The sequence below is a fragment of the Neolamprologus brichardi genome, chromosome 5 (assembly GCF_056152115.1).
Source record: "Neolamprologus brichardi isolate AB-2024 chromosome 5, ASM5615211v1, whole genome shotgun sequence".
Classification (NCBI taxonomy): domain Eukaryota; kingdom Metazoa; phylum Chordata; class Actinopteri; order Cichliformes; family Cichlidae; genus Neolamprologus; species Neolamprologus brichardi.
In genome coordinates, this window is record NC_142108.1 from 11633048 (window position 1) to 11648766 (window position 15719).

General features: G+C 38.8%; 1 protein-coding gene across 2 annotated transcripts in view; it reads left to right on the top strand.

Annotated features, from left to right (window-relative positions):
- cpne5b (copine Vb) overlaps window positions 1-12687 on the top strand; it is a 130276-nt gene extending 117589 nt beyond the window's left edge. Inside the window, exons 16-21 of one of the 2 annotated variants that reach the window (XM_087840652.1) lie at window positions 564-745; window positions 910-1037; window positions 2202-2304; window positions 9140-9197; window positions 9863-9936; window positions 10545-12687. In XM_087840652.1, the coding sequence (XP_087696778.1) occupies window positions 564-745; window positions 910-1037; window positions 2202-2304; window positions 9140-9197; window positions 9863-9936; window positions 10545-10736 (737 nt within the window). In that variant the 3' untranslated portion in view covers window positions 10737-12687. Of the gene's footprint in view, window positions 1-563; window positions 746-909; window positions 1038-2201; window positions 2305-9139; window positions 9198-9862; window positions 10288-10544 lie in introns of those variants that run through there. The other variant, XM_087840651.1, reaches the window with a different exon arrangement.
- The last annotated feature ends 3032 nt before the right edge of the window (window positions 12688-15719 follow it).

Below are 15719 nucleotides of genomic sequence, written 5' to 3' on the forward strand. Positions count from 1 at the left end.
TGTTAGAATGGAAAGCTTAGCAGCTAATAAGAAGGGTGGAATATAGCAGACAATCATTTCTGTGCTGCTTCGAGATTTGCAGTTGTGGTGTTAGTCCAGGTGATATGCAATTTGTTGTTATACCCCGGACACTGATAAAGTCACTTGACTACGAAAGCAGCAGGATTTGTGCTGTCAGATAGGAAGTAATAAAACTGGTGAGCACATATCACCAGCAACCTCACTGAGGGCAATGACAGCAACATTTTCTAAACACATCCAAAATATCCCAGCTGGGCAGTTAATACTGAATGACTTTATGATGTGCCGTTACAGTGGGGCTGTTTAAGAAGGTCACAGTTGTTGATAAGCTTACAGTTTGTTACAACGACTAACAGGGGTGAACATCACAGCTCAGGCTCACTGCAGTTGTGTTAATGTGATCAGTGACCGCAGCTAATTGCTATTTTTAAATGTTAGAAAAAGTCCCACCCAAAAACAGCACCTTTGATCGATTTCACCTGAAATATGACTTTGTTGCTTGTGCATCAAGATGAGCTTATGATTGATTTATTTGTCAACAGGTAACCCCTCCCAGTCCACTTCACTGCACTACATGAATCCCTACCAGCTAAATGCTTACGCCATGGCCTTGAAGGCTGTTGGGGAGATCATTCAAGACTACGACAGTGACAAGATGTTCCCGGCTTTAGGCTTTGGTGCCAAACTGCCGCCCGATTGGCGGGTGTCACATGAGTTCCCACTGGTATATGTCCCCCACCTCATATTACCTTTGACTGAGTTTAGCTGATTTTAAATGTTTAGCTGAATAATTTCTCATTTTGACAGTAACTACAGTAAATATTGTTTAGGTTTATTTGACTTCAAGAAACTTGAACAGGATCTTGTTTCTATTTTTATCCCTTTCAGAATGGAAACATTGAAAATCCATACTGCAATGGTATTGAAGGCATCTTAGAGGCATACCATCAGAGTCTAAAGACAGTGCAGCTGTATGGGCCGACAAACTTTGCTCCTGTGGTGAACCACGTTGCCAGGTGAGAGATCCATGCAAGCTGGTGAACTCTAACAGATGCTATTTAATTACTTTTTGGGACTTTCCACATAAGTTAAAGTGATTTTACATGCAAATTCAAAATACCATCTTGGATTCTTTATTTAAATTTCCCCCTTTCTTTTCTTCTTCATCTTCTTCTTCTTCTTTTTTAGCAGCAGTCATTTTTGTTTTATCCCTGTGGATTTTCCTGTTCATGCTTGTCTTTCTGTTATTATGATTTATACATTATTTATATCCAAATGCTAAAAACACAGTAATATTAAAAAAAACTCTGCAGCTCAGAAAGATTATCTCAGAAACGTATTTTTTAAAACAATTTATATGCAAAGAGACTGGCAGCCTGCGTTATAGTCTGCTCGGTGTCTCAGATAGAATCAGCTGTTGTGGGAATTTATTGGCATAAATAGTGAGATTATCTTTTCTTTATAACATTGGAGTTAAAAAAAAAACTCAACTTCTTGGCTTTAACTTATCTGACCTGTTTGCTTCACAACAAACAGCATGTGATGTGCTTCAGAATGAATTTTAATTGGCTCACAGCAATCAAAAAGCAGTCACAGATATAGCCAGTGAAATAAATGACCAACAATCTAAGTCATATAGTTTGACCTGCCACTGTATTTACACAGCCGTGGTGTGACGGGATTCGGTCGGTATCATTTTTTGCCCTCACTGGCACATTTGTTGAGCCAAATCCAAACAGCTCTCCATCTGATTATAACGACGCTCTAATTAAAAATGTAATTCTGATAAAAAGGTATCTCACTTTTTTAAGCTGTGGCTTTTGGCCAGTCGGTATTTAGCATTTGAATAAGTCAGCTGATTTATAAAGAGATTTATTTTAACAAAGAAATGAATCAAACGATGAAAGAAGGCTTTGTTTTAAATCTGCTTCATCTAATTAATCGCTCTCTTCTCATGGGGTGTTTTATTGCGTGTGAGCTGAAGTACAGCAATGACAAAGAACATTTTTTTATTGAATCTGCATGTAGTGAGAGTGCTCGATAAGGCGTGCACTGTCATCCGTTTGTTTTCCACATCGATGTTTTGATCAATTCATTAATAAGTCTTGAAGTCAGATTTGTTTCTGTATTAAAACGATAACACGGCATCGTGTAATGATGGCTTCTATCTGTGTATGCAGATACGCAGCGGCGGTGCAGGATGGCTCTCAGTACTTTGTGCTCCTCATCATCACAGACGGCGTCATTTCAGACATGGCCCAGACCAAAGAGGCCATTGTAAATGTAAGAATGGGAAAGTGGGAGAGCATTTCCTGTTCTACAAAAAAAAAAAGGCTAGATACACCCAACTTGTTTTGGCGTTAATGAGGACACTTTTGAACTCAATGATGCTGTGTAGCGTAGGCTAAAGGCCATTATTTAAAGAATAAATTGTAATTTAAGAACATAAAAGTGTTTCCTGGAGATACAAAAATCTCAACAGTCTTATTTCTGTGCCCAACTACAAACAGTAGCTGATTGTTTGTTCCCTTTGCTCTACTCTCTCCCATTCATATTTCAAGATGCTCAGTATTTCCTTTGCTTAGAGGGGACTATGTGCACTTGTTTCACTTCGGCAAAGAATGACAGCATTCACTGTTTTCTGCTGTCAGTAACGACGCTAGCACCAGTTCTTCTCTCCTCTGCTCCCTGTTTCACCATATCTGTATGCATATGTGTGGGCAGAGGGGAACATGGAGTAGAGCAGAGCAGACAGATGTAGTGGAGATTAAAAAAAATAGTTGAATTGCCAGCAGCTCATTGCTGTCGGTGCTGATAGAAGCGAGGCTAGTACTGAGCTGAGAACTAGCAGCTCCTGCTGATAACATTACAGCTGCACCTTCTAACAAGCAAAGACAGAAGGGCTTTGACTGATTCACGGTGCCAGAGACGAAATTCACCTATACGCACCACAAGAGGTTACTTTGTTTGTCTTTATACAATCTTGTAGCAGTAAGGAGCGCAATCAAACTCATTTTTCATCAATATGGAGCAACAAAACTGGTGTAGTGTAAAATGAAGTGCTTAAATGTTGTTTTTAGTTGATTTTAGGGATGATTATGCGGTTAAGTGTGCACTGATTGCATGACAAACTCAAGGTTACAGCAAGAGGGCCAGGCAGCCTGTTTCACTGTTTTTAAGCTAATCAACTGTTGGCGCAAACTTTTCATGAGGTATCAAGTAAAAGTCTACTGATTGAGAAAATCACATATAGCTCTGTTGCTCAGTACGTCCTCAAATGTCTTATTTAGTCTGACCTGCTGACTGACAATCAATGGACGTGTTAGCTGCAGCTATTCAGCTGCTCTTGGAAATAAAAATTGTTATGTCTCCGATCAGCTCTAGCATGCCCTAAAACTTCTCTGTGGTTTTCTCTTCAGTCCACAGAACAGCACTGTGGTTTAATAATGGCCGCTGTTCTGCAGTATGCAGAGAAAAAGGACTGGAATCATGGCTTCAAGCAAGCCGCATGTTTAGAACTGTAATTACACGTTTAGAAACTTTCTCATCAATGATACATAGACCATTAAATTACCTTAAGGTATTCCCTTTCTACCAGTGGACTATTAATAAATACGAGATGTGAAAAGATGAAGGGCATCTGGCGTAAAAAATTTGCTAAATCAAATATGCGGAGCTCCCCACTGTGGCGACCCCCTGTGAATAAGACAGCAGCTGAAAGTTTGGCTTATTTATACTGCCTCAGTAAATAAAGCAGCACAGCATTGTGTACTATTCCTCAGAGCTTCCCCCCCAAACTTATCCTCACACCTTTCTTTCCCCAGCCTAAAACAGTAGGTGGCTGCTGTTCTCCCCTTTTCCTTTTCCTCCATCTCTTCCCCTTTTCTTCCACTCCTCCTCAGCCTGCCACAGGCACAGAACACCCAGCAGACTGGATTTAAAGGGAATTTGCGACTGTTAGTCAAAACATTAGAACAGCCACACCTTCCTTTTAAGATCTTGCCTGCTGCTCTATCACACTGCCTCCACCTCTTCTGATCTACTGATGCTTGCTGCTTCCACTGCTTGCCTTTTTACCCTCCACGGATCCCGGGCGAGGGAGGACACATGTGCTGAGGTTATATAAGCCTTTCTCATACATATTCACACTTGAACAAAGATCTGAGAAACAGAGTGAGAGGAAGTGAGTGCCTGAGTTTATATTTGTACACATATACGACAACTGGAGAGCGGTGTTTGCGGTATGTCTGGTTAACATGTGGACATGTGGCTTATCATGCGGGTTTATCAGTCACAACTGATTCTGCTGCATTAGAGAAATCCACCTGTCAATCACTCAGCAGCCCCCTCCTCTGCTCGGGTTGCTCTGCTGCCTCATTTTCTTTACCTCTGCGGAATCATGAGTCTCCCTCGCTCACACACACAAAGACCTGCTGTCTCGCTCCATCTTTTTCCCACTCAGAGATCTACACCTCTTTGTCTTCATCTGCACCCTCCATACTTCTGTCACCACATTCAGACTATAAAAAAAAAATCCTCTGCTGCCTTTGATTTCCTTCCTTTCTCATCTTCTACTTGTTATCTGTCTGTGCTTTGTGCTCTGTCTCTTTATCGGTGCAGGGACCCAACAAAAGCACTTCACTTCACAACCATTTAACCTCCATTTTTTTTGCACTGTTTAGATGTTGATGCCAAATCAAGTTTATGGTGCAGAGAAATGAGCCCTGTTGAAAGAAAACTGAAGTTATGTGGACGCAGCTGCAGTTTTTTAAGTTATCACAGCATTATCCTCCTGAAATGGAAGGAAATAATTTGAGTTTCAGAAGTAGCGGCTGCTGGATCTCTGTAGAAAGCACAGCTAGTAAGGGAAACACAGCCCATTGCTTTTCAATGATTGTTAAAAGATTCAAATTCCTGTGGTAACAGTTCATGTATATGACACGACCTTTTCAGCATGCGTCTGTCATGACCGGCATAATAAAGTCGAGCATATAATACACGACACCTGGGAACATATTTATCACTCAGTTTTTATTTTTGAACAAATGGGCATTTGTTTTCTGACAGACTCACAAAAAAGAGCTTTATGTATTCAAATAAATAATCATTAAGGAAAATGAGCATGATGTAAACTGAATGTATACCAATGAAGTAAATTTCATTAGATTTTTGCAGGTAAGTCAAATGGTTAAAAAACAGCCTTTTGATGCATATAGTAGCTACTCTGACTTTATCAGCTGTATTCAGCTACATCCTTTATCTAATGTAGGTTTTTCATACTTGCATCCTGGAAGTGAAAGCACAAATTTTAAGGTTTTCATCAACTGTCTTCCTCAGTCTTTGTATGTTTATGTGATATCGCATATTACAATCCTAAAGACGACACTCAACTGAAAACATGAACCTACTCCTGCGTTTCTCTGTAATGTAAGGGAATATTTATTATAGTGATGTTCCTTATCGTCTCCTTAACAGATGGACCAATCTCAACAAAACATCGCACGAACATCGTCACACATACAGCAATTATTAACGTGTATATGTTTTTAAAAACATTTATTATAAATCCCAGTTCTTTTTTTTTTTCATCCATGCAAATGCAATGTTAAATTCTCTGTTTATGTCTATTTGTGTTTCACGGTCACCAAAATTTGCATCCAAGTGTAATTTTCTTCATGTCACTGCTGAATATGAAGAATCTGAAAAAGCACCATAGGCCTGGATAGTAGTAGTAATAGGAAACAATATACAGCCAGTGGCTAGAGAGAGGGACAAAAATGAACTATAGGGCTGACCTGAATGTTTTGTGGGAGGAGTAGCCTTAATGTACATATGTTTGTCACACAGGCACTGTCATGTTAGTGATCACTGTGATGCTGTTGCTTGGCTGAGAAAACTGTATTCGATATAAAAAACATTTCGTGGGTAAAATCTGATTACATTCAGCCACATTCTTCTTAATGCAGTCAATACTAGTCTGTCAAGATGTGAATGATAGTGGGCTGTTGTGTTCAATAACTGGCTGAACACAGAATACACTCTGACAGTTCAAAGGTAAGGTCTGCACTCACTGATAATTGTGTTATTTTTAAAAGTCTTCGATCCTAAATTTTCCTCTAAGCTGACATCTGAGGCAGCCAACGTCAGACAGTCTAGTAACATAGCTGACCATGTGTGAATGAAATGGTTATTACTCTAAACATAAATCCATAAAGCCCCTTAAGCTCATATGTGTAATTGCAATAACACAAACACTCATCAAAGCATGCACATGCCTGGCATTTGAATTTAAGAAGCACAAACAAAGTGAAGTTGCAAGTTTTGACTGACACTTTGTTTTGTTGTCTCATTAGACTGGATCTCTGCTGCAAAACAGGGTGACAGGAGGACTGCAGAAGTGGGGCATAGTGGATTGCCAGGTTATTTTTAGTGGCATTTGATGTTGAGATGTGTGTGTCTCTGGCTGCGCATACACTTATGGATATCTGCGAGTATGAGTGGGAGGACAGGCACTGACAGGAGTCGCGTTGAACACTGATAATCGCGTTGATGTGATGTGGCTGAGGTACTGAGGACACAAACTGCTCTCATCCCTGTGGGAAAAAAAAAAGAGGTTGCCTGATTTGCCACAGTGCATTTGTCTTGTGCCAGCAAGTTTAACCCTGGTGATGTGACTGCTTTGTAAAAAATATGTGAGTCTAGGAAACCTTATTAGATGTAACAGGAGATTTTGCATTGAGCTTTCATGGTGTCATTTATGCGGAAAGGCCACTTCTAGACATAAATGGATAAAGTACAATGCTTAGAATATTAATTTATGTCTGATATTTATTTCTACAAAGTAAAATTATACAACATTGCACTTTTCGTGGTTGCAAACTCCACAAAGATTGACTCCTAAGCTAGTTGGGAGAAAACATGCTGTCCAGATGAGCACTGAATAACCTTTCCCCTTTAGCAGATATCCTGATTGGGAAAATGGCATTCTAACATACAAATATCTAATATACAAATATTTGTTTGTATCACCAGAAGTTTACAAGTTGTTGCTTATATAATAAAGTATGGGGCAGCATGGTGGGGAAGTGGTTAGCACTGTTGTCTAACAGTAAGAAGTTAGTCAGGGTTAGGTTAATTGGTTACGTTAATTACATGTCCAAGATGTTCCCCACCTCTCTTCCTATGGCAGCTGGGATAGGCTCACTCCCTCTGCCACCCTAAATGTTGGGTGGTTGGATTGATGGATGGTTAGGTATCTCAGCATCTTCTTGACTGGAACTCAATTTGTGCAAACATTTATGATTCCAGGGGTTGATGTATCCTATATAGACTTTGGACAGCTTTCCCTTAAGCATCACTTTCATGTGGAATGACTTGCTGTACAGATGATGTACTGCTCAAGTGATGTAGAACAAATTAAAATTAAGAATGCTTTCGAATCTAATGTGATGAATATTTAATGTCATACAAAGGGCATTAAATTAAAAAAAATACATAAATTCAATCCATATTTGCTATAACCACAGTTTGTCTTCAAAGAAGTTCTCTTTGTTACACTTGCACACTTTCATGGTACTGTGCAGATAGGTGTGTTTCCAGACTGACTCCATTGAGATTTGGGCTCTGGGAGGCTCATGCCGTTATTTGTGGAAACTTGTATGCGTGTTTCACCATGTTGTCATGCTGTGGAATAAATTTGTGACCAGTAGGATGGTTCCCTACTGGTGCTGCATGATGGATGGAAGAAAATGTAACTTCTTAAGTGTCATGATAGAGCGATCAGTGGTTAAGTGGTAAGAACCGTAACTTCAAAGCAATGAGGTTCTGGGTTAAACTTTTATGGGTGGATTTTCTATGTGGGCCTCCCTCCGGGTACTTTAGTGTCCTAATTAGTCTAAAGACATGCAATTTATTGATGATTGTAAATTGGCCACAGGGTTGTGGTCAATAAAGTGCACAGACAAAGTGATGCATGAGTCATTAAATGTGGCTAGACTATGAAAGTACTCTATAAATGCCAGTTTATTTCCAAGTGCCTTTTGATTGCACGCTGCACATGTTTACATCTCAGCTGGATGAAGTTTGTTTTTACTTTTCATTCTTTCTTTTCATTTCTTTTCATCTACCTAAGTGAAAAATACCAGCAAATCTAATGAATGCAGGACAGCCCTGCATGTTCCACTTGTAGCTTGTGCAATTATGTGCACATTAATTGTTGACTAGACATATACACCCACAGAAGCTCTCTCACACAGACTGGTAAATTACAGCACAGTGAGATATAATTTAGGAAATGTAGCAGCACCATATTATTTGCTGTTGTGTTCATTTATTTTCCATCTAAAGTTTGTGCCGATCTCTTCCACAGTATCAAGACTAACTGCACTCGACATGAGTCCCCAGTGTGGCCTGGGAGTGGCTGGGTGGGTGAATGAGGATGGTTGCCCTAGTGACTGAGTTGGCACCTCCTCCCTCTCCCTCTTCTCCTGGTTCATAAATGCGACCATCCAGCTGTTTTCCCTTTAGTCTCTGCCAGCTTCGTAGTTTCACACTTCTGTTCGGCATTCATCCAGGCAGCAAATTCCGACATAAACGTCTACAAATATTTGTGTGAAAATAAAAAAATCTGCCACTTTTAGCTATTAAAACAGCATGAGATACCAGTGTGGCATTTCAGATGACACTACTAGTGTTTTCAGTGAGTTAATCTCCATTCCTCAGTCTGACAATCAGCATTTAATGGTCCGTTGCTGAGTGAAGCCTCTACATAACAGCTGGTGTCATTCAAATGACAGAAAATTGGATTCTGAAATATCAGAAATCTGGGATAAGTTTAGGAAAAAGTATAGATATTTTGCATTAGCATCTTGTTTCATTAGCTTGCTTCTTTCTCCCCCTTTTATTTTTTCTCTGAAAGTCTGTTCTTACCCAAAGGTCATTTAGCTAGTTAAAGGTTGATATAGACCTTTTCTGCTGCTGCAGTGTGCTGCATGTAAAAGAGCGTGTAACTAGTACAATGTCATTATGTCACTGTAATAGGCACAAGAGGTTAGTGGTAATGGTGACAAGATATGTGAGCTAGAAAAAATTGAGTTGTTTCATTTCTATTTCTCTGCAGGGTGCCAAGCTTCCTATGTCAATCATCATAGTCGGAGTGGGTCAGGCTGAGTTTGACGGTACGTTAGCTTTAAATTTTTACCTTTAGAATGATTGTAATTGTAAAGACCTGGTTTATTAAGGAGGTAAAGTGTTTATGTGCGTGTCAAAATAAACGTGTGATGAAAATAATAATTATTAAATTACATTATGCATTATCTTCTGGAGTAATAAAAGAACTGATATAGCTGTGAGACAGCCTCTATCAGCCAATCAAATCAGCCAACCAGTGTATCAGTCATTCTCCACGAATAATTGACAATTTAATTCAATTCGCAGTATGTTATAATAAGAGCTGGTTCTAACTTCACTGGCACTAATTCTGAGAAATACCAGAGAGAAAATTACTGTACAAACTCATTTGTCTCAGTAGAGAAAGGAATGAGGAGGTGGATGCAGGCATAATTGTAGAAGAAATGGCTGGGGTTAATTGCTGGGTTTGCAGTATTTAGTGCTGATGATTCTAAATTGCACAGTCTATATTAAAGGACTTATTAGTTGATTAGACATGCAAAAAAGAACAATTATAGCTTTTACTAGTGCAAAAAGATCATATTTAAATTTGGATTTTTATCATCTGTGATAAATAAACCTTTTAGTGTAAGAACCTTTTGTCATAAAGGCAGCTGCCTCTAATCAGTTTTCACACTATGTGTGTGTGTTTGTGTGAACTTGTGTCTTCCAGCTATGGTGGAGCTGGATGGTGATGACATCAGGATCTCATCCCGGGGGAAACTGGCAGAGCGAGACATAGTTCAGGTGACTGGCCTTTACAGCATGAAACAAACTTTGGCTGTATTCATTGCACGCACTGAGTCTGAGAATCACGTTGGGGTCAAAAGTCATGGAATTTACACAGAATATCTTTTGTCAGTGAAGAGAGAGACAGAAAACTACGGTGAATTATATCCCCCCCACGAATCATTACAAGCAATAGCAAAGGGTAGAAAAAAGTCTTTAAGAGTAATTTATCAGACTATAGAGGGAAAAGATGTCTTTTTGCTCGAGCACATTCATTCTCCTAAGGGAAACCATATCAGAGGATTAGTGACGGATGAGCATCCTAAAGCTTTCAGGATCCTGCAAATGTTGACTAACATAGGGGCTTAAACATGAGCCTCAGGGATTTCTCCATTCGGTGTCCCACCCTGCTCTCCAAACCTGCTTGTTTACAGTGTCAAAAGGTATTAGGAGCTTTCCATGGATCACAACAGTTGTCCAATAAGCCCAGATGATATTATATCAGCTAGGCAAAACCATGTGCTCTTTAATACAGTTTCCCACATCACGCCACTCTGTATCGACAGACTTTAAATATTAAATCACTGTCATTTCAAATCATTTTTACGTCTGTTGTTTTTCCTCAGTTTGTTCCTTTCAGAGATTATATGGATCGGACAGGTAACCACGTGCTAAGCATGGCACGACTAGCTAAAGATGTGCTAGCAGAGATCCCTGACCAGTTCATCTCTTACATGAAGAGCCGGGGAATCAAACCCAACCCGGCGCCACCTCCTTACACACCGCCGGGACACACACATCACCACACTCAGATCTGATGATCTCCTCTTTGGCTTTTCACTGAGGACTGACAATAATCAGCAGCTTCTCAGAGTCCAGTGGAAACTCTCTGCCTCCTGTTTTTTTTTTTTTTTTTTTGTGCAAATAGGAGAAGGGGTGCCACGAAACGGGTGTTGAATTTTGTGCTGTACACTCCAACGACTATTGGAGTAGTATTTTCTGTTTTCCTGTGATATATTCCGCTGTTTGGTTTCTGTTGAAGAGAAACTACAAACCTTTCAGGACTCGTGGGTAAAAGCCTTTTAGGCAGTGACTGTTTCATGTCCAATATGACAGCAGGTTGGTTAAAAACGATCATGTTGTGGTTAAAACTTGTGCCTGTTTGTGGTTGTTTCTCTAAGTGTATCAGGACATGTGAACTTTAACCTGAACCTTGCTCGTCAGTCACTGGTGTGGCCTAATACAGTGAAATTTTTTAGGCACCTTTTTCCCTTCTGGAATAAGTTTTTATATTTGGGAGTATTTCTGTATCTGCTGATGCAACCGTTATGAAGAAAGAAAAGCCGTAAGAGTGTCGTTTACAATTTATTACCCTGAAGATTAATCAGGCTTGTCATACCATGACACTTCACCACCTGTCCTTCAGAGATTTAGCGAGTAAATGTTTATAAGAGCATGTCATATAAGAGTTTAAGGCACATAATCCAGTATTTATTCTCAAATGTTATTCAGAGTGGCATGGACCTTTGATAGATTGTTTTAACACCATAAAAATCTACCCATTTTGAAGTGGTCAACAGTTACTTTAAGTGAGTTGGATTGAAAAGCACAACCTGACTACACGCAAGTGTAAGAATTATGAAGATAAAAGGTTAACCCCACTTAATCATTCTGCTACTATTCATTGTGTTTGAAGAAACTACAACTGAGATACTTTTGCACCATAATCAAAGGTGCATGTAACTTTCTACACACAAGTTTTAATACAGAGGCTTTTTCACCACAGGATGTGTTGCACATGAAGAGCATTAACTACAGCCCCATTTCCAAAAAATTTGGGAAGCTGCATAAACTGCTTATAAAAACAGATTGTTGTGATTTCTAAATCATTTACAGTAATCCCTAGATTTACTTGAAAGAGCTACAAACAGATAACATGTCTGTTGAAAGAGACAAATCATTTTTGGGGGGGAAAATATTTCTTCTTTTTGAATTTCATGCCAGCAACAGTCTTCAAAAACTTTGTGTCAGGGCCAAGAAAAAAACGGGTAAGTTGTGTTGAGTCTTTCAGTGCGACTGCTGTTCTTTATTCTGTGTCGGCGAAGAGTTTCATAATTGAAGAAGGTCTCTCCCGGTAAATAAAAAAATATTGGGATTCCATATATAATATTGTAATGTCTGGAGAAATCTCTGTAACACAAGAACAAGGCTGACACCCAATGTTGTTTGACAACCATGAAGTTCAACTGCCTCAAGTGCCCTTTATTTAAAAACAGACACAATTCTGCAGAAAGAATTACAGACTGAGATCAGCAAAACTGTAAAACCCAGGAGAGATGATGTAATGCTTTGGATTAGATGTATGGTAATCCCTTTGTTTTAATATTTCCTGAGCAATCTTTACACATGGCATCTTTCTCCTGCCTTAACCAGGCAGCTCCACAAGGCCAACAAGCAGATGCTGCATGAGCTCATAGCTAATTTGCATGCAGTTACAGAATGTAAGTACCAAGGCCATTTCTCAGCTGTTACTGCTTATTCCATATTTAAAACCTAACAAAATGTGCTTTTAATAAAAAAAAAAGAAATGAAAGTTTAAAGAAATGCAGCTGTTAAACTGTCAGAGCGCAGTGAAGCAGAAGCAGAACACGTGACTCTGGATGTTTAAATTGCAATTTTGTACATGTTTGTCCATATAGCAGAATAGTCACACCCCTAAACATGCCTCTTTTTCTTTTTTCTTTTATATATTGCTGGCATTGATTTCAAAAATACCCCCCCCCCCCCCCACCCCCAAAAAAAACAACAACAACCCCAAAACAAACAAACAATCACATTATTTGATATATTGTCATTTTTAATGGCATTAATCACTGCATTCTGTTTTGATTTACATTTTGCACAATACCAAGTGGTTTTGGAAAAGGATGGTGATTTACTGTAATAGCTTTTAACCATTGAATCCTATAGACTTTTCTTTTTACTTATTTTGAAGTGCACCATAAATATAAAATATATAAGCTCGTACATTAAAAAAAAAAGTAAGTTGGAGACAAAAAAAGATGATCACACATTTTAACAATATATATACATATGTATAAATACTATGCAGTGTTAGGTTTCCAACCTGACCTGATCTGAGTTTTAATATCTCCCGCATATTAACTGTCAAGCAATTGCTTTGATTTGCCTTATTTTAAATAAAACAAATAATGTTATCAGCTACATATTGATAGCAAAGGGCATTGTTTTAAATATAATCACATATTTCTGATATTTTACACTGACAACCATTAGGACAACCGAGTGGCCAGTAGTTACATAAATATGTTCCCTAACTCATTTTCCGTCCCAGTGGCCGCTTATTTTAGCCTTGATACTATTCTTAACACGCCACCTCTGCAGCCCAGACACTTTCACTGACAGTGAAAACCTGTAAGCCCCTGGTGATCACGCATCAGCAGCCACAAAAGCTCCATCCTCATAAACTCCTCCCAAGAGATTTTCATGTAATATAGCGCCGTCCTCCCTGCGCTGTATAACAAGTATCTTCTGGCAGATAGTTCAAAAGCAGTTTCCAAAGCTTCACGATGTATTACATTTAGTGGGCAAGAAATCCTTTAATCTGTGCAAAACACTTTCAAGTTTTTGTTTTAATTTGGCTTTCTGTACAATCTTAAAACCTGTCGCATATCCAGTTTTACAGAGTTTATAAGATTCCTCTTTCCACAACAATGCAACAATGATCCATAAAGTCTTTTGATTGTAGCTGTAAAATAATGAAGTAAAAGGATTTTTGTAATTGAAGAAATTGAAATGATATGATCCATGAAACTGAATGAAATTCTTTTGATCATTATACATGCACAATACATATAATACGGGATTACAGTCGTAAGAAGACACAAAGTATTTATGCTTTAGTCAATTACAGTATTTCAGTGTTATGCTTTGTTTAGTATTCATTAGCAACACTACCCACCTCTCTACTTTAAGCTTTGTTTATTTAAGGAACAGGAAGCATCGCTACATTTATACAAATCACTGAGGAGGGCTATAATTGAAAGCAGCCATATACATGCTGCATAACAATGAATTTGAAAGGGAGGCGTCTGCGTCCACTTTTAGTTCATTCCATCTTTCATAACGTCATTGTTGCATAGTTTGAAACGGGATCCAATTTTGGTCAAAATTGGAATATGTTATGCTGCAGTCACGCTAAGAAAAACAGTGATTGGAGACTAAAGCACAACCAAATCTTGCAGTCTTGTTGCCTTTGAAACGGCTGCTTTAAAGATGGGGATTGGGTCTGCGACCAGGCGACTTCAAAGCCACTTTGGTGATAAAATGACTATAAGATAGAGTCAGTCTGCTATCACTTTGTGACTGAATGGGGTCAAGCTGGGAAGTACATCTATTTATGGTCATACGGCAAAAACTGGAAATATGCTGCCATCTGCATTCACAGAAATTCACATTGAATAGAAATTTGAATTCGTTAGTTAACTTCAGAGTCTAGCCAGAACTTTATAGATTTAAAACAGAGATTTAGACCTTTCTCCATGAATGGTGACATAGTTGCTGCAGCACAATGATTTAACTGCAGAATGACACAGGCGCTTTGAACCAGTACAACCAGAATACAACCAGCTGAGTCAAGGACCTTACTGCAAACAGACAGGTCACTGACGAGGTGCATCAATATTTTGCAGACAGGTTGCCTGGTGGGAGGCAACCTGTGCGATCACCTTGCAGTTGAAAGAGGTCTACAGGAGCCTTAAACCTTAAATTCCTAGTCACAAGGAGCTTGCTTTCCTGTTTTTACTCTGTGACTGAGACAATAATAACTTGACGACAGATTTCTAGATGACTTGCTTGTGTTTATTTGATTTCTCTCAGTAGTAATAAACGGCTTCTGAATGCTAGCTGTATTATCTTTTTCTATGTTTGTCTCTCTGACTGTAGTCATTATTCATCTCTTAGTATAATTATTTTGCATTCACATTGCTCGGTTTCCTAGTTTAACCTTCATGTGCCCTTCCTTGGTGTAGAGTAAAAAAAGAATAAAGGAAAAACAAGCCTAAAATGAGCAGCCTACAGCAGACAGTAAAACAATGCGTTTTCCTTTTTTAAACGGATAAAGCCAGACAGAAGCATAATTCATCTGAGCTAAAAAGGTGTCCCTTCAGGTGTCTAATGTAGCAAACAAAGAAGGCCTTAAATAATGTGAAAGGCAGTCTCTCTGTCTCATTTAGTTCTGTACAGAGAAGCCGCTCAGGTGGAGAAGTAAGTGGAGGAGAGAAATTTGATAAATGGGGGTCAAAATGGAAACAGCAATCTGGTTGTTCGTGCGACGTAAAAAAAGAAAGCGTCTGTTTTGTCTGAATTTTGAAGTGTATTATAACAGCTTGTTCACATATAAATCCATCTAACACTTTATGTTTGAGAGGAGTTCCTACTGTATATGGTTAATATATTTTTGGCAATATTATTGTATTAAAGATATCTATTGATTTATTTTTGAAGTTTTTATGACAAGCCATCACTCCCCTCTTCTATATCATTATGGTGACTTCATCTTTTGCCCAAAGCCTGATTTATTAGTAGGATTATCCACTGCATGTTTGCTTGAGGTACTGTAAGATTGTTTCACTCATGTTGCCATCATCTGTATAAAAATTGGACCCAGCCCAACCAGATTACATACATTACTGTGCCAAACATGGCAGTTACAGTGGACTGTTTGCTATTCCTTCTTTATCATGCCTGGTTCTTCAAACATTTCCTGTCTCACCAGTGGT